The sequence below is a fragment of the Rana temporaria genome, chromosome 3, assembly GCF_905171775.1.
Source record: "Rana temporaria chromosome 3, aRanTem1.1, whole genome shotgun sequence".
In the NCBI taxonomy this organism is placed as follows: Eukaryota; Metazoa; Chordata; class Amphibia; order Anura; family Ranidae; genus Rana; species Rana temporaria.
This window is the reverse complement of record NC_053491.1, coordinates 454,776,593-454,798,818: the sequence shown is the minus strand read 5'-3', so window position 1 is coordinate 454,798,818 and position 22,226 is coordinate 454,776,593. Positions and strand designations below refer to the sequence as shown.

At 42.9% G+C, this 22,226-nt stretch overlaps 1 protein-coding gene across 1 annotated transcript in view; it reads right to left on the bottom strand.

The window, feature by feature from the left end:
* LOC120930934 (wnt inhibitory factor 1-like) overlaps positions 1–21,910 on the bottom strand; it is a 32,338-nt gene extending 10,428 nt beyond the window's left edge. The window contains exons 1-2 of the mRNA XM_040342069.1: positions 21,814–21,910; positions 6,438–6,536 (exon numbers count right to left, since the gene is read on the bottom strand). Coding sequence (XP_040198003.1) covers positions 6,438–6,536; positions 21,814–21,871 — 157 coding nt within the window. The 5' untranslated portion in view covers positions 21,872–21,910. The remainder of the gene's footprint in view (positions 1–6,437; positions 6,537–21,813) is intronic.
* Between the last annotated feature and the right edge of the window lie 316 nt (positions 21,911–22,226).

The following is a 22,226-nucleotide window of genomic DNA, read 5'->3' as shown; positions in this document are numbered from 1 at the left end:
TATTTTGAATCGTTCTCTTCTTCTTTAGAGTGGGTAGTCATGTTTGAAGTCGGTTCCGATTACCTCATTCATTATCTAGATGATTTTTTTTATGGCCCTCCCAATACTTCAGATTGTTCCAATTTATTAGACACATTTTTTTAAATTTGCCGTCACTTCGGGGTCCCTTTGGCTTTTGAAAAGACAGTGTGGCCTTCCACATGTTTAGCCCCTTCAACCTGGGCGGGATATCAATCAGCCTGGCTGTTATACTTGGGGTTTTTGAATGTACTTCAGAAACCAGTCCATTTAGTCTCTGAAGATAGAGCTCTACGTTTTTTAAGTTTTCTTTTTGCCAAACAATACTCTTGGTCCTATGTTCATAGGACATTATCGGGAATTTTGTTTTTTCTTAAAATTAACAGCCTGCCTTCCTTCATGCACTATTTTTCTGTGAGACAGGCTTTAAAAGGTTACAAGAAAGAACATTTTTTGGTTGATGCTCGCAAACCTATTACCCCAGGAGTTTTGGGTGAGCTATGTATGGTTACTAACAAGGTTTGCTTCTCGAATTTTAAATCTGCGCTTTTTCAAGCATTTTAATCAGTCATGTTTTTTGCGGCGCTCAGGGTTTCCGAGCTAATCGCCATCAAAACGGAAGATTGTTATCACAGATAGGTCTATTAGAATTTTCATTTGTAAGTCCAAAACTGACCAATTGGGTAAGGGTTCTTGGCTCCAATTAGATGCTTGGGACAGTGCCTTAATTTGCCCTGTTCATTTAGTTAGGAAGTACTCTTCAATTAGGCATATAGGGTGTTTTAAATTTTTTATTCATGAATCTGGTCGGCCATTAACAAAATTTCAATTTACTAGTGTGCTTAAGAAATGCGTTTGAAGTTCGACCAGGCCCATCTCACTTCCCACTAATTTAGGATAGGAGCGGCTACTTAGGCTTCAAGGTTGGGTTTGGATGTTAACATAATTAAAAGAATTGGTACAGTAGATGGAAATCGAATAGCGATTTATTATATGTTCGCCCTAATCATTCTTTTTGATAGTTTCAGGGCACTTACGAATTGTTTGGATTGTCGGGCATTCGTTCGTTCATTGGGCCCTTCTAAGAGCTCAGCAAAGGAGTTACACAGTCAATTTAGGCTTAGATGTTGATAAGTTTAAGGTGTATTGGAGTGGGAGGAGGGGTATGTTATGGTTTAATCTTAATGCAGAATTGTATAGGCTTACGCTTCATTTCCCTCCACCTGATGTGTTAATCATTCATCTTGAGGGTAATGATGTTGGGCATCGCAAAACACTAGATATCATTTTCAGCATCAGAGATGATTTGCTTAGGTTCCAACTGATTTGTCCTCAATCCACGATTATATTTTCAGAAATAGTGCAAAGGCTCGTTTGGCTTTCTCCTCTTTCTAGGCGCCCGTTGGAGAAAATTAGGAGGAGGATTAACAGGGCGGTCTCTAAGTTGCTTTCAGACCTGGGAATTTTTTCCTTCAGACACACAGAATTGGAGGGTGGCTATTCAGGTCTGTATAGACCTGATAGTGTTCATTTGTCTGATATTGGGTTAGATATTTTTAATGCAGACTTAGGTTCTTGTGTGGATTTGGCCACGTAGTGGGGTGTTGTGGCAGGTGGTCTTAGAACCACCTGCCTTGTGGGTCATTTCTGTTTGCAGCCTGAGCCGTAGTGGCTAGGTTTGCTAAAGCTTATTTTTTATATTTAATTTTATCCTAAATTATTGATTGATTACCCACTATTATTTATTTATTTATTTATTTATGTATCTATTTATTTATTTAAATGTTTTATCTTTTTAAACCAATAATAAACAACCGCGGCCTTTAATATTCCACAAGTTGTCTGCTGTCTTTTTTCTATTTATTAAGGTTTTAAAATGTATTTAAAATACTGTCTACATTCCCATGTGGGGAAAAGGGGTTAAGGCAGTCTCTAGCCCCCCCCTTTTTCTCATGGGAAAGTGGCGGGAGAACAGTTTCAAATTCCCCTTGGGGAGCTGGGTGCTCTCGGGTGATTTGGGCTGGCTCTCGGGTCTGGAGGGAGCTTTATTAGGCGACCTCTCCTTGACCTGTAAAGACCCGCTCAAAAAAAATCTGGTTTAGACTGGCTAAGCAGGTGTCATCTTCTGGCCACGTGCAAAGCCCGCGCAAAAGCGGGTTTAAAATGGTCAGTTCCATAGCAGATATTATAAATAAAATAATTTTTTTTTTTTAAATAATAATAAACAAATATATTTTATGCTGATTTTGTTATGTGTTTATATTTATATTAATACATGAGTTAATTGTAAGTTGGTATTGGGTAATTTCTGTTTGCAGCCTGAGACGTAGTGGCTAGGTTTGCTAAAGCTTATTTTTTATATTTAATTTTATCCTAATGTATTGATTGATTACCCACTATTTATTTATTTATTTATTTATTTATCTATTTAAATTATTTATATTTTTAAACCAATAATAAACAACCGCGGCCTTTAATATCCAACAAGTTGTCTGCTGTCTTTTTTTCTATTTATTAAGGTTTTAAAATGTATTTAAAATACTGTCTACTTTCCCATAACATAACAGATAAATTAGAGTGGAAACTGCAAGCCAGGCCTTCTCTCCAACATCAGTGCCTGACCTCACAAATGGCTTCTGGAAGAATGGTCAAACATTCCCATAGACACACTCCTAAACCTTGTGGACAGCCTTCCCAGAAGAGTTGAAGCTGCAAAGGGAGGGCCAACTCAATATCGAACCCTACAGACTAACACTGGGAAGTTCAGCTTCCTTTTATTTACTAAATAAACAATCTTTACTTCAGATCACAGTTTTGTACTAGACATGTGCACTGCCCAAATGGTTTTTTTTTTCGTTTTAGTTTCATTCAACTTTTTTTTGCTTTCTTGGAAATTCGGGAAATTCAAAAAACTTGTTTTTTTCCATTTTTGTTGCATTCGTTTTTTTGCTTTTTTCTGAAATTGTGGAAATTCGAAAAATTTGTTTTTTTGTTTTATTCGTTTTATTCGTTTTTTTGCTTTTTTCTGAAATTCTGAAATTTGGGAAATACCGAATTTCCGAATTCTGAGTTTTCGAATTTCCGAAAAAGCAAAAAACGAATAAAACGAAAACAATGAATTTTTCGAATTTCTCGAAATTTCCGAAAAAAGCAAAAAAACGAATGAAACGAAAACGGAAAAAAAAATATTTTTGGAAATTCGGATATTTAAAAAATTCTGAATTTTCCCATTTCTGAATTTTAGATTTTCGAATTTTAGATTTTCGAATTTCCAAATTTTTGAATTTCCTAAATTCAGAATTTTGGAAATTTCGAAATTCCAAATCTTGAAAATCCGAATTTCCGAAAATCCAAAATTTGGAAATTAAAAAATTTGAAAATTAAAAAATTTGGAAATACTTAAATACGAAAATTCGGAAATCAGAAAATTCGGAAATTGAAAAATTCAAAATACGAAAATTAAGAAATTGAAAAATTTGGAAATACGAAAATTCGGAAATACGAAAATTAAGAAATTGAAAAATTTGGAAATACGAAAATTCGGAAATACAAAAATTCAGAAATTGAAAAATTTGGAAATACGAAAATTCGGAATTAACGAATTTCTCAAAATGGGATTGTAAAGGATTTTTTTTTTCATAATAAGCATCCTTTACCTGCAGACAGTCCTCTATTCACTTCCTCATTGTTCGTTTTTGCTCAGAAGTTGCTCTATTTCTTCTCTGTTCTGTTCACTTCCTGCTTGTCTGATTGTTACTCACCACTGTGATGGGAGGGTTTACTGTAGTGGTCAGTGACGTGCTCCCCCCCTCCTGGGAACTACAGTGGGGATCGAAAGTTTGGGCACCCCAGGTAAAAACTTGTATTAATGTGCATAACAAAGCCAAGGAAAGATGGAAAAATCTCCAAAAGGCATCAAATTACAGATTAGACATTCTTATAATATGTCAAAAAAAGTTAGATTTTATTTCCATCATTTACACTTTCAAAATTACAGAAACAAAAAATTGGCGTCTGCAAAAGTTTGGGCACCCTGCAGAGTTAATATCTTGTACTGCCCCCTTTGGCAAGTATCACGGCTTGTAAACACTTTTTGTAGCCAGCCAAGAGTCTTTCAATTCTTGTTTGAGGTATCTTTGCCCATTCTTGCTTACAAAAGTCTTCCAGTTCTTTGAGATTTCTGGGCTGTCTGTCACGCACTGCTCTTTTAAGGTCTATCCATAGATTTTCAATTATGTTGAGGTCAGGAGATTGTGAAGGCCATGGCAAAACCTTCAGTTTACGCCTCTTGATGTAATCCCCCGTGGAGTTTGAGGTGTGTTTAGGATCATTATCCATTTGTAGAAGCCATCCTCTCTTTAACTTCAGCTTTTTCACAGATGGCATCAAGTTACCATCCAAAATTTGCTGAAATCTTATTGAATCCATTTTTCCTTCTACTTGTGAAATGTTCTCTGTGCCACTGGCTGCAATACAACCCCGAAGCATGATTGATCCACCCCCATGCTTAACAGTTGGACAGAGGTTCTTTTCATTAAATTCTGTGCCCTTTCTTCTCCAAACGTACCTTTGCTCATTCCGGCCAAAAGTTCTATTTCAACCTCATCGGTCCACAGAACTTGTTTCCAAAATGCATCAGGCTTGTCTATATGTTCATTTGCAAAGTTCAAACTCTGATTTTTGTGGTGAGGACGTAGAAAAGGTTTTCTTCTGATGACTCTTCCATGAAGACCATATTTGTACAAGTATCTCTTTATAGTGGAATAGTGTACCACAACTCCAGCGTCTGCCAGATCTTTCTGGAGGGATCGTGCAGTCAAACGTGGGTTTTGAATTGCTTTTCTCACAATCCTGTGAGCTGTTCTGTCTGATATTTGTCTTGATCTTCCACTGTTCCTGATGACTGTCATTTCTTTATTACATTCCGAACAGAGGATATTGACATCTAAAAATGCTTTGCTATCTTCTTATAGCCTTCTCCAGCTTTGTGAGCGTCAACTATTTTCAGTTTCAGTTTTCTAGACAACTGCTTAGAAGAACCCATGGTGCTGATTGTTGGGGCAAGGTCAGATGAGTCTGGGCATTTAAAACCTTTGAGATTGACATCACCTGGTCTTCTTAAATTCTGCAGGGTGCCCAAACTTTTGCAGACGCCATTTTTTTGTTTTCTGTCATTTTGAAAGTGTAAATGATGGAAATAAAATCTAACTTTTTTGACATATTATAAGAATGTCTAATCTGTAATTTGATGCCTTTTGGATGCCTTTCCTTGGCTTCGTTATGCACATTAATACATTTTTTTACCTGGGGTGCCCAAACTTTCGATCCCCACTGTACATCTGTGTGGCAGGACGCTCTCTACATGTTAGAGACTTCAAGGAGGTGTGAATTACTGGGCGTGCCGCAATGCATACTGGGAAATGTAGTTCTTACATGAACGAGCGCCGCAAACCAGGAAGTGAATGAGAGAACAGAAACTAGAACATCGGAGGTGATATAGATGAAGGAATTTAATAGGTATTTACTTGTTTTTTAACAGAATCATTACACTATTCTGTCTGTCTACCTTGCAGACATTGGCCCGGATTCACAATGCACTTGCGCCGACGTATCTCGAGATACGCTGCGTAAGTGCACATATGCGCCGTCATATCTATGCGCCGGACTCAGAAACTAAGATACGCCTGAAAATATGTTTCATCCGACCGACGTAACTTGCCTACGCCGGAGTAGAGTGGGCACATATTTACGCTGGACTCATGTGGCGCTCCCATTGATTTTCTATTCAAATATGCAAATGAGGGAGATAAGCCGATTCACGATCGTACTTGCGCCCGACGCAGGCTACGACTGGTGCGCGTAAGTTGTACGTACGGCGTAAAGTTATGCCCCATAAAGGAGGTGTAACTCAGCAGCATCCATGCAAAGGGCTGCACCAGGGAACACAAGCCGGCGTATTTTACGTAGTTTACGTTGTACTGGGCGTAGGTTACGTTCACGCCATAGGCAGTGATTTGGCGTATCTTAGGCAGTTTTTCCGACTTGATTGTGAGCATGCGCACTGAGATACGCCCACAGGACGGCGCATGCGCAGTTGGCAATACGTATCTGTCTGGCGCTTGGCCCATCATTTGCATGGGGTCACGCCTCATAAGCATGGCTCACGCCCTCTTCCACTTACGCCGACTTACGCCTGAGAGACCCAGCGCAGATTTGGGAGGAAGTGCTTCGTGAATTCAGTGCTTGCCTCTCTGCGCTGCGTTGGCGTAGCGTAAAGGAGATACGCTATGGCGGCATAAATATGCGCCGATGTCTGTGAATCCGGGCCATTAATTTTAGGAAAACATTTTTTTCCTTTACAACTCCTTTAAAAACGAATTTGAAACTAAACAAATTGCACATGTCTAGTTTATACATACCTGGCCTGACTGGAGCTTCTTCACATTGGCTTCCCTTGTAGCCTTCTGGGCACCGACACTTTATTCCATCATAAGTGCCACCATTTAAGCAGGGAAGACCTGGAGGTAAAAAAGGTATAAAGTCTGAGAATTAGTGTACACACAGTATATTATTATTATTATTTTCCATACGTATCTTATTTTAGTCCCTGTGATGTCATCACTAGGTCGTTGTGCCTCTCTATACAATGCAGGTAGATCATGGCTGTCAGGAGGGGATGTACATAGCAACGTACGCCTGGCCGACGCAGTACAGATACGCCGTTTACGTTAGGCTTTTTCCAGCGTAAAGTTACCCCTGCTCTATGAGGCGTATATGAGGCGTACCAATGTTAAGTATGGACGTTGGAACAGCGTTGAATTTTACGTCATTTGCGTAAGTCGTTCGCGAATAGGGCTGGGCGTCATTTACGTTCACGTCGAAAGCATTGGCTTTTTGCGGGTTAATTTGGAGCATGCGCACTGGGATACTTTCACGGACGGCGCATGCGCCGTTCGTAAAAAGCGTCATTTACGTGGGGTCACAATAAATTAACATAACACACGCCCACATCTTCCACATTTGAATTAGGCGGGCTTACGCCGGCCTATTTACGCTACGCCGCCGCAAATTTGCTTTGAGAATACAGCACTTGCCTGTCAAAGTTGCGGAGGCGTAACGTAAATAGGATACGTTACGCCCGCACAAAGATGTGCGCTCCTACGTGAATCCAGGCCATTGTGTTTTTTTCAATATTGTCGCTCTTTTTTTGTTTATAGCGCAAAAAATAAAAAACACAGAGATGATCAAATACTACCAAGAGAAAGCTCTATTTGTGGGGAAAAAAAGGACATCAATTTTGTTAGACAGCCACGTCGCACGACCGTGTAATTGTCAGATAAAGCGACGCAGTGCCGGAAGCTGAAATTTCACCTGGGCAGGAAGGGGGTATATGTGCTCAGTAACAGGGTGACCAGACATCCCCGGTTTCAGGGGACAGTCCCTGGATTGAGGACACTGTCCCCAGACCAAGTCTGTCCCCGGTTTTATCCCCGGATTTGATTTAAACAGGGGCTGGGGCAATTTCAAAGACAGTCAGTACAGAATTAAAATTTTTTAAATCTGAATTACACCCCCCTTCCGCTCCTACTAGCTTGGGGGGTATTTTTTCCATTATCTGTGCCACTTTCTGATGATCATGTGCTGGTCGGAGCGCAGGGAATATTTCTTCAGTTTCGGGTGCATGCCCATTCAGTTCCGCTCGCATGTTCTTCTGCCTTGGCTCAAGTCCCAGCCAGTCGCCTGCCTATCGCCTTGCCTTCCCTGACGGAGTGATCTTTCTCCGCTCCCCACCTGGTAGTAGCCGGGGCCCAGAGAGTTGACAGGCTGTGAGGCGGGCGACAGCGACGTGCAGAGAGTCGCTGATTGCCACCATTACCAGTAAAAATAAATATGTCCCCGGATTTAATTTTAAAAATCTGGTCACCTTATCAGTAAGCAAGTGGTTAAGAAGGTGAATCTGTGGATCTCACTCATTCCAACTGATGCTGGCCATGCACTATACGAAAAATCGTCTGAACCCATTTTTGAAAAACGAACATTCGGCCGCGAGAGCAAATGATAGTGCCATCATGTAATGACCCATAAATCGTTCAGTGAACATAAATTAATCAAATTTTCTGTTTGTTTTTTTACATATACCTAGTGAAGACAGTTCGGAGGGGAAACACATAAACCTTTAAATTTATCGTTCGTTCGACAGAAGATGTTTAACCACTTCCCGCCCATGCAATAACAGATTGACGTCCGGGAAGTGGTTCTGAAATCCTGACTGGACGTCTATTGACGTCCTGCAGGATTTCATGCCCGCGCGCGCCCGTGGAGGCGATCGGTGATGCGGGGTGTCAGTCTGACACCCTGCATCTCCGATCTCGGTAAAGAGCCTCCGGCGGAGGCTCTTTACCACGTGATCAGCCATGGTCATGATGTAAACAGGAAGAGCCGTTGATGGCTCTTCCTCACTCGCGTCTGACAGACGCGAGTAGAGGAGAGCCGATCGTCGGCTCTCCTGACAGGGGGGGTTCGCGCTGATTGTTTATCAGCGCAGCCCCCCCTCGGATCGCCACACTGGACCACCAGAGAAGCCCCCACTGGACCACCAGGGAAGGGCAAATAAAAAAGGGGCAATAAAAAAAAATCAGTAAAAAAAATAAAAAAAGGGCAAAAAAAAAAGATGCTAATCAGTGCCCACAAATGGGCACTGACTGGCAACATGGATCCATCAGTGCCACCCACAGTGTCCATCAGTGCCACCCCACAGTGCCCATCCATGCCCAGTGCCCATCTATCAGTGCCCATCTGTGCCACCCATTAGTACCCATTAGTGCCACCCATAAGTGCAGCCCATGAGTGCCCATATGTGCTGCCTATGAGTGCCCAGTGCCGCCTCTGAGTGCCCATCAGTGCTGCCCATGAGTGCCCATCAGTGCCGCCTATGAGGGCCCATCAGTGCCGCCCACGAGTGCCCATCAGTGCCGCCTATGAGTGCCCATCAGTGCCGCCTATGAGTGTCCATCAGTGCCGCCTATGAGTGCCTATCAGTGCCGCATACCAGCGCCGCCAATCAGTGCCCATCCGTGCCACCTCATTGGTGCCCATCAGTACTACCTCATCGATGTCCATCAGGGCCATCTCATCGGTGCCCATCAGTGCCGCCATATCAATGCCCGTAATTAAAAGAGAAAACTTACTTATTTACAAAAAAAATTACAGAAAAAAAAAAAAACGTATTTTTTTTCTAAATCTTCAGTCTTTTTTTAGTTGTTGCGCAAAAAAAAAAATCGCAGAGGTGATCAAATACCACCAAAAGAAATCTCTATTTGAGGGGAAAAAAGGATGCCAATTTCATTTGGGTACAGTGTAGCATGATTGTGCAATTGCCATTCAAAGTGCGACAGCGCGCAACTGACGCCCTTTGAAAACCTATGTTCACAGACCTCTCAACAGAGACACTTGATCTCCAGTATATATCAGATCCTCTCGGATAATGCCCCCAAACCTCCAGATCCCGCGCGTATTGCCTGGGAATCTGAACTTCGGGTCTCCCTGGATGAAGAAGACTGGACCTGTATCGATGAATATATACACAAGGGGTCTCTTAATGTTGCTACTCAGGAAACCTGCTACAAAATCAAAACACGCTGGTATAGAACCCCGGCTCTCCTGCACAACTTTTCCCCAGCGATCTCGGAAACGTGCTGGAGATGTGGTAAGGAGAGGGGGACCATGCTCCACATATGGTGGAACTGTGATTCCCTCCAACCATTCTGGAAAGAAGTACATGAGCTCATTACACACGTTACTACCTACACTCTTGACTACTCTCCGGCACAATATCTCCTACATCACACGCATTTGACCAGATCTGAATACTTTAAGTCCCTGGCCATGCACATGGTGAATACGGCGAGGCTCTGCATTCCGGTACATTGGCGCTCCACACACACCCCAACGATTAAGGAGTGGTTTAACAGGATCTCTAAGATCGAAGAAATGGAAGAACTGGTTCATATCTCTCAAGAACGCATTGAAAAATTTACAAACACCTGGGCATGTTGGACCCACTTTAAAACAACTCAGCGTTTACGCCACCATTAGGAGCGTATCCCTACTGAGTGAATATTACTGTGCCCTTCGGCCTGTGGCCTCCCTGGCGGAGGACTGCCGACACTGATGACCTTCCACTATAGACCATTACCCCCCCCCCCCCTTTTTTTTTTTTTCTTAGTTGTTGTGTTTTGTTTTGTCTTGCTTTGTTTCTTTTTCTCCTCTCCATTCCCTCTTCTTCTATCTCTCTCACTCCCTTCTCCCCTCTTCTTTCTCTCCACTATTTTCTTAGAAATTGCCCCTTGTCATGGTTTGATCATAGGCCATTTTTCCAAAACTTTTCAATCCCAGAAGATGGGATAGTGCTCAGTTCAGACATGCTTACCTTGACACCCTGTTATTAGCTGTATATGCAATGTTACCATGCATCAATTTAATTCCATGTACTTTCCAGATCTGTATATTGTACTGTATTGTACTGCCTTATTATTTCTCAATAAAATTGTTTATGGAAAAAAAAAAAAGTGCGACAGCGCTGAAAGCTGAAAATTGGCTTGGGCGGGAAGGTGCGTAAGTGCCTGGTATGGAAGTGGTTAAACTTGTTCTTCCTCAAAAACATCCCAATGATTACTGATTTTTGTGCCCATTAACTGGCTGAAGAACTGTCTGAATGACATCATTTCGGCCAATTTTTCGTATAGTGTAAGACCAGTATGAGTCTTTCAAAGAAAACACAGCGTCCTTTTATTTACTAAGGTAAATGAACAATCTTTACATCAGATCACAAGTTTGTACATACTTGGCCTGACTGCAGCTTCTTCACATTGGCTTCCAAAGTAACCTTCTGGGCACAGGCACTTTATCCCAAAAAGAATGCCACCATTTAAGCAGGTAAGACCTTCAGGAAGAAAAGATATAACGTCTGAGAATTAGTTTACATATCATTATTATTATTATTATTATTATTATTATTATTATTATTATTTTTTTTATTATTATTACATATCTTATTTTAGTCCCTGTGATGTCATCACTGGGTCTTTGTGCCTCTCTATACAATGCAGGGCTGGCAGGAGGGGATGTACATAGCTTCCTTTACGACTTCCCTAGGTAACAAACATGCAAGCTTACATCCAATGAATCCAATGAATGAGAGGGGTGAGCCAGGGATAGTCAGGATGGGGAGGACAAGGTGATGCTGGACGTTCTCCAGCCAGGAAATGAGCCAAAAGGTTTAGTACATCTGTCAATACAATCCTGGGATTTACACAGCTCTGTCACACAGCACAACCCTGCGTGGCTCGGCAGAAGACCAGAATTATCTCTGCTGCAGATAAATCTAACCTGTGGCTAGACAGTAAAAAAAACAGCAGATCAGTGAGCTCCTCTCCTACCACCCTGCTCTCTTCTTCTGTCAGCATACTCCTTGTGAGCACTACAGCACAACTGATTGGCTTTAGGTGCCGCTTCTCTATCTGCTAACCTGAGTTCTGCTGTACAGGATTCCTTGCAGGGCCGGCCCTACCATGGGACCCGATGGTACCGTTGTACCAGGCAGCACTTTCAGGCGGGGCAGCAAATTACCTGCCTGCACGCCATCCCATTCCGCCAGCTCCACTCTCCACTCCACTGTGGGGCTAATTGCCGCCCGACCGCTCCTCCCGTTCCGCTCTCCGCTCCACTGTGGGGTTAATTGCATGTATAGAGCCATAACAGGTCCTCTTTATACTCCTATATACATGTATAGAGCCATGATAGGTCCACTTTAGTTATCATGATATAAAATAATGGATGTGGGGGCATTTTGGTGGGCGTAATTTTTTTTAGGGGGTGGCAGCATTTCATTCTTTGTACCAGGCAGCACAATGTCTTGGGCCGGCACTGATTCCTTGCCATATTCAAGTGCATAAAAACAGCATATTTGATGATAAAATAATAGATACCAAGCATTTGTGAGGTCAGGCACTGATGTGGACGAGAAGGCCTGGCTCGCAGTCTCCACACTAATTCATCCCAAAGGTGTTCTATCAGGTTGAGGTCAGGACTCTGTGCCGACCAGTCAAGTTCCTCCACCCCAAACTCGCTCATCTTAGCTTTATACACTGGTCTAAATCATTTGGTGGAGGGGGATTGTGGTGTAGGGTTTTTTTTGTTCAGGGGTTGGTATTGGCCCCTTAGTTCCAGTGAAGGGAACTCTTAAGACCCTTCCTGTTCCTACATGACTGTGCGCCAGTGCCCAAATCAAGGTCCATAAAGACACAGATGAGCGAGTTTGGGGTGGAGGAACTTGTCTGGCCTGCACAGAGTCCTGACCTCACAAATGGCTTCTGGAAGAATGGTCAAACATTCCCATAGACACACTCCTAAACCTTGTGGACGGCCTTCCCAGAAGAGTTGAAGCTGTTATAGCTGCAAAGGGAGGACCAACTCAATATTGAACCCTACGGACTAAGACTGGGATGCCATTAAAGTTCATGTGCTAGATTCACAAAGACTTTACGTCGGCGTATCTATCGTAAGTTGAAAGATGCGCCGTCGTATCTATGCGCGCTATTCTGGGAGCTAGATACGCCCGAATTCCTGCTTCATCCGACCGACGTAAGTCTTAGTACGCCGTTGTATCTAGGGTGCATATTTACGCTGGCCGCGAGGGGCGCTTCCGTCGAATTACGTGTAGAATATGTAAATGAGGTAGATACGCCGATTCACGAATATACTTGCACTCGCTACGCCGTTTACGTAAGGCTTACAACCGGCGTAAAGTTATTCCTGCTATATAAGGTGCTGCCAATGTTAAGGTAAGGACGTCGGAACAGCCGTTGAATTTTACGTCGTTTACGTAAGTGGTACGTGAATGGGGCTGTGCGTAGGTTACATTCACGTCGCAAGCATTGAGCCGACGTTTCTTAGGGAGTATTTGCGACGTGATTTTGAGCATGCACGCGCACGCGCCGTACGACCTGCCATTCATTTACATGGGGTCACGGCTAATTTAAATGAAGCACGCCCACTACCTGCCTAGTTTGAATTAGGCGGGCTTACGCCGGCCTATTTACGCGACGCCGGCGCAACGTGCGGCGCCAGATCTTTGAGAATACTGGTCTGGGCTCCCTGTTTTACGTCGGCGTAGCGCATATGAGATGCGCTACGCCGGCCAAAAGAAGCGCCGAGCTACCTGAATCTAGCTCCAAGTGCGTGTAAAGGCAGGTGTCCCAATACTTTTGATCAATATAGTGTATTTCTGTAACTTGAAGGACTGCATCGGGTCTATTTCTTATTTATTTTAGTACTAGTTCATTGTATTGACAATTAGTTGCTAATGCTTCCTTCGAGCATTCTGTTTGATATACAGTATATGGGGCAGATCCACAAAGATCTGCATCGGCGCAGCATATCTAAGATACGCTACGCCGCCGTAACTTTGCATAAGTTTAAATCCTCAACGAACTTGCGCCGTAAGTTACGGCGGCGTAGTGTATCTCTCGTGGCGTAAGGGCGTGGAATTCAAATGCGGCGGTTAGGGGGCGTGTTTCATTTAAATGAAGCGCGTCCCCGCGCCGAACGAACTGCGCTTGCGCCGTCCCTAAAATTTCCCGCCGTGCATTGCGCTAAATGGCGTTGCAAGGATGTCATTGGTTTTGACGTGAACGTAAATGGCGTCCAGCCCCATTCACGGACGACTTACGCAAACGACGTAAAATTTTCAAAATTAGACGCAGGAACGACAGCCATACATAACATTGAGTACGCCACCATATAGCAGCTTTAACTATACGCCGGAAAAAGCCGAACGGAAACGACGTAAACAAATGCGACGGTCGCGCGTACGTTCGTGGATCGTCGGAAATATCTCATTTGCATACTCGACGCAGTTTTACGACGAAAACGCCACCTAGTGGACATCGAAAAATTGCATCTGAGATCCAACGGCGTACGAAGACGTACGCCTGTCGGATCTAACCCAGATGCCGTTGTATCTTGTTTTGAGGATTCGAAACAAAGATACGACGCAGGAATTTTGAAATTACGCCGGCGTATCAGTAGATACCCCAGCGTAATTTATTTGTGGATCTGCCCCTTTATGTCTACTTGGAAACTGCCTTCTTTTCTTAAATAACAAATGTGAATTTTTTTTTTTATATCTGAGATAGTTAGCTAGATTCAGATACACTGGCTTAATTTTGAGGCAGCGTAGCGTATCGTATTTACGCTACGCCGCCGTAAGTCAGAGAGGCAAGTGCTGTATTCACAAAGCACTTTCCTCCTAAGTTACGGCGGCGTAGCGTAAATGGGCCGGCTTAAGCGCGCCTAATTCAAATGAGGAACAGGGGGCGTGTTTTATGTTAATGACTTGTGACCCGACGTGATTGATGTTTTTAACGAACGGCGCATGCGCCGTCCGTGGACATATCCCAGTGTGCATTGCTCCAAAGTACGCCGCAAGGACGTATTGGTATAGACATGAACGTAAATTACGTCCAGCCCCATTCACGGACGACTTACGCAAACAACGTAAAATTTTCAAATTTCGACGCAGGACCGAAGTCCATACTTAACATTGGCTAGGCCAGCTATTTGTTTGACTAACTTTACGCCAGAAAAAGCCATACGTAAACGACGTAAAAAAATGCGCCGTGCACACGTACGTTTCTGAATCTGCGTATCTAGCTCATTTGCATATTCTACTCAGAACTCAACGGAAGCGCCACCTAGCGGCCAGCGTAAATATGCACCCTAAGATACGACGGCGCAGGAGACTTACGCCGCTCGTATCTTAGCCTAATTTAAGCATATCTGGTTTCCAGAATACGCTTAAATTTACGCCGGCGTAGATTCAGAGTTACGACGGCGTATCTACTGATACGCCGGCATAAACGTCTCTGAATCCAGCTAAGTATCATCTGAGTTGTGGTGCTGCACAGCACCCTTTCTCTGACAATACTAGTCCAGTTTTGAGAGAGTTATCAATGTGATGCCCCCCGGGCATGAGGCTTGTCTACATTTTATAAAAAAATTATTTATGGAATTAAATATGATTTTAAATGTACAGTATATGTGGTTGTGATGTCTATGGTAATACCATAAAAAACTGCATTGCCTTTTTCTTGTCTATATAGTAAATTTGGGATGTAGGTTACCGTATTTATCGCGGTATAACGCGCTCCCGCGTATACCGCGCACCCCTAAAGTGGCCCCCAATCCTGTGGAAAAAAAGTTTTTTTGTTTTTTTTGTACTTACAGTTTTGGTGTCTTGCGCGGCGTCCAACGGCGGCCTCGTCGGGTCCGGCGTCCTTCTGCGGCTTCGGGTGTCCTCTTCGGCGGGTCCGGGCTCCGTCTTCGGCGGGTCGGATGTCCTCTTCGGCGGGTCGGGTGTCCTCTTCGGCGGGTCCGGCGTCCTTCTGCGGCATCCTCGCGTCCTCCCCTCTCGTTTCCCGCGCTGAGTTTGAATACTGCGCCGACATATACAGAGCGCAGTACACTCGTGTATTGTCGGCAATGCTCGGCTACCCGCGCTGACGTCCTGTACGTCCAGGACGTGAGCGCAGAAGGAGCCGAGACTGCCCGACTATACCCGAGTGTACTGCGCTCGGTATATGTCGGCGCAGTATTCAAAACTTGGCGCGGGAAAGCGGGTATCAGCGTATAAAAGTGCGCGTATACGACGATAAATACGGTATTTTTTATGAGCATATATTTTTCAGCGCATCTTTACTCTAATGCCACTTACACACAAATGTTTTTCATGATGTGAAAAATGCTATTTTTTAACCACTTAAGGACCCCCTACCACCGATATACGTTGGCAGAATGGCACGGCTGGGCACAAGCATATACCTGTACGTGTCTCTTTAAGGCCCAGCCGTGGGGTCGCGTGCGCGGCACCGGCGCGACCCCGAAGCTCCGTGACCGCGGGACCCGTGGACCCGATTGCCGCCGGTGTCCCGCGATCGGTCACAGGAGCTGAGGAACGGGGAGAGCTGTGTGTAAACAAACCTTCCCCGTTCTTCATTGTTGCAATGTCAGTGATCGTCTGTTCCCTAAAATATAGGGAAAGACGATCACTGACATCACACGTCCAGCCCCGCCCCCCTACAGTTAGAAACACATATGAGGGCACACACTTAACCCCTACAGTGCCCCCTAGTGGTTAACTCCTAAACTGCAATTGTAATTTTCACAGTAATCAGTGCATTTTTATAGCACTTTTTGCTGTGAAAATGACAATTGTCCCAAAAATGGTACAAAAAGGGGGGGGGGGTGGGACTTTAAATGAGGTGCATGGGGATGCACCTCCATCCCTGATTCTAAAAAGAATTTTGCTGTGAAAATGACAATCGTCCCAAAAATGTGTCAAAATTGTCTGATGTGTCCGCCATAATGTCGCAGTCACAAAACAAATCGTTGAACGCCGCCAGTAGTAGTAAAAAAAAAAATATTAATAAAAATGCAATAAAACTCCTATTTTCTAAACGCTATACATTTTGTGCAAAACAATAGATAAACACTTATTGCGATTTTTTATACCAAAAATATGTAGAAGAATACGTATTGGCCTAAACTGAGGACATTTTTTTTTTATATATATTTTTGGGGGATATTTATTATAGCAAAAAGGAAAAAATAAAAACCGCAGAGGTGATCAAATACCACCAAAAGAAAGCTGCATCTATGGGAAAAAAAGGATGCCAATTTTGTTTGGGAGCCACGTCGCACGACCACGCAATTCTCAGTTAAAGCGACGCTGTGCCAAATCGCAAAAAGGGGCAAGGTCCTTAACCTGCATTATGGTCCGGGTCTTAAGTGGTTAAATTGGTCATTAAAAACAATCGTGTGTGGGCTCCAGAGCATTTTTCTCGACGTGAAAAACGGCCATTAAAAATTTAGAATATGCTCTAATTTTTCTCGTCGTATTTCACCATATGAAAAATGGTCGTGTGTAGGCTTTAACGACAGTGAAAAAATGTGCATGCTCAGAAGCAAGTTATGAGGTGGGAGCTCTCGTTCTGGTAAAACTAGCATTTGTAATGGAGGTATCACATTTGTCACGCTGTAACAGACTGAAAAGCACGAAGACTGAAAAGCGTGATTCGTCTCTCACCAAATTTTTACTAACACAAAATCAGCAAAAGCAGCCCAAAGGGTGGAGCCATCCGAATGGAACTTCCCCTTTATAGTGCCGCTGTACGTGTTGTATGTCACCGCACTTTGCTTGAGCATTTTTTTTCACAATCGTGTGTAGGCAAGGCAGGCTTGACAAGAATCACGTTGAGAAAAACTTCATTTTTTTCCATGACTCGAAAAATGGTCGCGTGTACGCGGCTTAACAAAAAAACAAAGCAGATCGGGAGTTCTGATTTTACTGGAACTTCACTGGCTGCATACTTGTATCATACCAGTGACTCAGTAAGCCAGAAATGTAGCCAGGCTGTTAGCATTTTCATGGTGAGAGGTCAGCAGTGAACACCTACCTATTTCTGTAGAATGGGATTTCTTGAAGAAAGTTACCAGAAATACTCTAATCCAGCGATGGCGGACCTTGGCACCCCAGATGTTTTGGAACTACATTTCCCATGATGCTCTACTACACTGCAGAGTGCATAACCATCATGGGAAATGTAGTTCCAAAACATCTGGGGTGCCAAGGTCCGCCATTGCTGCTCTAATCCATTTTTATGATGGGGGTTATTGCATGACCCGAAAACTAGGTAACCTCCGTCATTCCCTCATTGAGACATCATACATTGTGTAGGGATGGGTGTGACACAACAGAGTTAAGACAATTATTAAAGCCTCCATAGATGAGGGGTGAGGTCATGTTTTATAACATCATGCTAATGAAGTGTCCTAGGGACAAATGTTGACTCATATTTACAATTCTTTTTTTTTATTATTATTTTATTGTTTTTATCTTAGGTGTGATTTCTTGTGAGTGTGAAATGCTTCAAACACTTTATAGGTGTATGTTCGCTCAATTCACACTACTGTGCATGTTTTTGTGTTCAATAGTTATAAAAATTCACATAGCTATTTATTCAAACTGCTGGTACATTCATTCTATTGCAGGACATGAGAACAGGCAAAAAATGTGTTCGAACACGCTAACACCATTAAAGTCTATGGGACACGAACATGAAAAATCAAAAGTGCTAATTTTAAAGGCTAATATGCAAGTTATTGTCCTAAAAAGTGTTTGGGGACCCGAGTCCTGCCCCAGGGGACATATATCAATGCAAAAAAAGTTTTAAAAACTGCTGTTTTTTCGGGAGCAGTGAATTTAATAATGCTTAGAGTGAAACAATAAAAGTGAAATATTCCTTTAAATTTCGTACCTAGGAAGGGTTTAAAGTTAGCATGTGAAATAGCGCATGTTTCCCGTACATAGAACTGTCTCTGCACAAAGTGTCATTTCTGAAAGAAATAAAGTCCTTTAAAACCGGACTCGCGGCTATAATGAATTGTCGGCTCCCGGCAATTCAGAGAGGATTCATTCATTTAAAAAAAAGCGTGGGGGTCCCCCCAAATTCAATTACCAGGCCCTTCAGGTCTGGTATGGATATTAAGGGGAACCCCGCCGTCACAGCTTCAGCGTGTCATTCACTGAGCTGTGGCCGACGGAGAGAGGAGGCCGGCGATGCTGCGCTTTGAAGATCTTTTCATCGCTGGACAGGAGAGGAGATCACCCGTCGCTGGATACAGACAACGTTGGAGCAGGGAGCCTAGAACGAGTGACAAAATTGGGCTAACTTAACTGTTGTCTTATTTTTTAATTAAAAAAAGTGTTGTTTTTTTCCAAAAAAGTGTAAGAACACTGCGCAAATGGTGTGACAAAAAGTATTGCAACGACTGCCATTTTATTCTCTAGGGCAGTGGTTCTCAACTCCGGTCCTCGGGACCCACTAACAGGTCACGTTTTCAAAATAACTGAAACGTTTAAAAAAAAACTGAAATTAACTGAAATGTTTTCCTCAAGGTAATATTTAAAATCTGGCCTGTAAGTGGGTCCCGAGGACCGGAGTTGAGAACCACTGCTCTAGGGGGTGTTAGAAAAAAAAAAAAATATATATATATATATATATATATATATATATATATATATATATATATAATGTTTGGGGGTTCTAAGTAATTTTCGAGCAAAAAAAAAAAAAAACTGTTTTTAACTTGTAAACACCAAATCTCAGAAAGAGGCTTGGTCCTTAACCACTTCATTACTGGCCACTTAAACCCCCTTCATGCCCAGACCAATTTTCAGCTTTCAGCGCTGACGCATTTTGAATGACAATTGCGCGGTCATATAACACGGTACCCAAATTATATTTTTATCATTTTTTTCCCACAAAGAGAGCTTTCTTTTGGTGGTATTCATCTCTGCGATTTTTATTTTTTGCGCTATAAACATAAAAAGACAGAAAATTTGAAAAAAAAAACACAATTTTTTTTTACTTTTTGTTATAATACTATCCCATTTTTTTTTAAAAAACAATAACATTTCCTCGGTTTAGGCCGATACGTATTCTTCTACATATTTTTGGTAAAGAAAAATCGGAATAAGCGTATATTGATTGGTTTGCGCAAAAGTTATAGCGCCTACAAAATAGGGAATAGATTTATGATTTTTTATTTTTTTTTACTAGTAATGGCGGCGATCTGTGATTTTTTTTGTCAGGCCTGCGATATTGCGGCAGACGTATCGGACACTTTTGACACAATTTTGGGACCATTCACATTTATACAGCGATCAGTGCTATAAAAATGCACTAATTACTGTATAAATGTGACTGGCAGTGAAGGGGTTAACACTAGGGGGTGAGGAAGGGGTTAAATGTGTATCCTGGGTGTGTTCTAACTGTGTGGGGGGAGGGGACTGACTGGGGGAGGTGACCGATGCTGTGTCCCTATGTACAAGGGACACAGATCGGTCTCCTCTCTCCCTGACAGGACGTGGAGCTCGGTGTTTACACACAGAGCTCCACGTCCCTGCTGTCACCGACGATCGCGGGTACCTGGCGGACATCGCGGCCTCCAGGCACATGCATCGGCTCCCGAGCGATGCGCCGGGCATGTTGTTTCCCCGCTGCGCGCCCCCAGTGGTGCGCACGGGGAATGACAACAGGACGTCCAAAGACGTCCACTCTGCACTTGAGAGCCACGCTGTGGACGTCTTTCGTCCATAGCGCGGATCCCAAGTGGTTAAAGCTGCCCCCTTTGCCCTGCCTTAAAGACGGCCCTGAGTAGATATGATTGCAATATATAAATATCTAAGTGGTGATTCTAGCATAGGGAGAAAATTGTTCAGTCTCATGTCGCTCAAGAGGACATGTGGTCACTCAATGAAGTTGGAAGAGAAGCGGTTTAACCACTTAAGGACCGCCTCCTGCACATATACGTCAGAAGAATGGCACGGCTGGGCACATCAACGTATATGTACGTTGAACTTTAAGCCCAACTGTGGGTCGCGGGCGCGCGCCCGCGACCCGGTCCGAAGCTCCGAGTCCCCGGAGCTGAAGAGCGGGGAGAGCCGTGTGTAAACACAGCTTCCCCGTTCTTCACTGTGGCGGCTGCATCGATCGTGTGATCCCTTTTATAGGGATCCACAATCTATGACGTCACCCCTACAGCCACACCCCCTACAGTTGTAAACACACATTAGGTGACACATAACCCCTTCAGCGCCCCCTGTGGTTAACTCCCAAACTGCAACTGTCATTTCCACAGTAAACAATGCATTTTAATTGCATTTTTTGCTAAGAAAATGACAATGGTCCCAAAAATGTGTCAAAATTGTCCGAAGTGTCCGCCATAATGTCGCAGTCACGAAAACAATCGCTGATCGCCGCCATTAGTAGTAAAACAATAATAATAAAAAAAAATTAATAAAACTATCCCCTATTTTGTAAACGCTATAAATTTTGCGCAAACCAACCGATAAACACTTATTGCGTTTTGTTTTTACCAAAAATAGGTAGAGGAATACGTATTGGCCTAAACTGAGGAAAAAATATGTTTGTTTATATATTTTTGGGGGATATTTATTATAGCAAAAAGTAAAAAATATTGAATTTTTTTCAAAATTGTCGCTCTATTTTTGTTTATAGCGCAAAAAATAAAAAACGCAGAGGTGATCAAATACCACCAAAAGAAAGCTCTATTTGTGGGATCCACGTCGCACGACCACGCAATTGTCTGTTAAAGCGACGCAGTCCCGAATCGCAAAACCTGGCCTGATCCTTTAGCAGCATTTTGGTCTGGGTCTTAAGTGGTTAATCTTAAACTGCGTAAGGGGTTAGAACAGTAAAGATGTGAAACTCCCTTCCACAATCAGTGGTGTCAGCAGGAAGTGTTAACAATTTAAAAAAACTCTTAGATAGGCATCTTAGCTTAACCAATATACAGGGATATAAAAGGATATATTAGATCCTTCTAATGTGTATTTGTCTCTCTCCAAAGAGTGTCTTTATTCAGCCTTACCAACTATGTAACTATGTTATTGGGCGTGATACGTGAAAACACAATCTCCCCTCCCTAAGTGTGTAGACAGAAAAATAATTAACAGGTCCTGTTTCATTTGAGGACCAAGCCAGCAGATACAAAGCTTTATATATCAGTTCTCTCTGTATATGAACCGGTTAGTTTGGAACACACTAAATATATAGCTGTCCAAGTCTGTCATACATTTTTTTTTCATCTTTAGACATTTTCAGTATGTAACTTTTTTCATTTTTCATCAGAAAAAGTAGAAACATTTCTTACCAGATACTGGAGAGCAGAAGAGAGGCACAATGACCAAAGACCACATCAAGGTCCCCATTGCTGCAGATCAGTGGGATGTTCAATGAGCCCAGCTTCAGCAGCGTGATACCTATATAGGACAGAGGCAAGGTCAATGCACCACACCCCTGAAGGTGAAACATAGCGTGTAAGAATTGTTTAATGAACCAAAGGTCTGCATTCTTTTTTTTTTTTTTCATAAACATAGGACAGTGCATACAATGAAAACTTTACAACAATTTTTTACACAAATTCCAAGGCCTATAAGTTCACCATAGATAACAAATGGTTAGCAAGCCACGGTGTGAGAATAAAACTGTCATGAATATGCATCATGTCTGTCTGCCTACCTGATCTCCATGTGTTCATTAGAGGCAGATCCTGTTCTGGTTTCC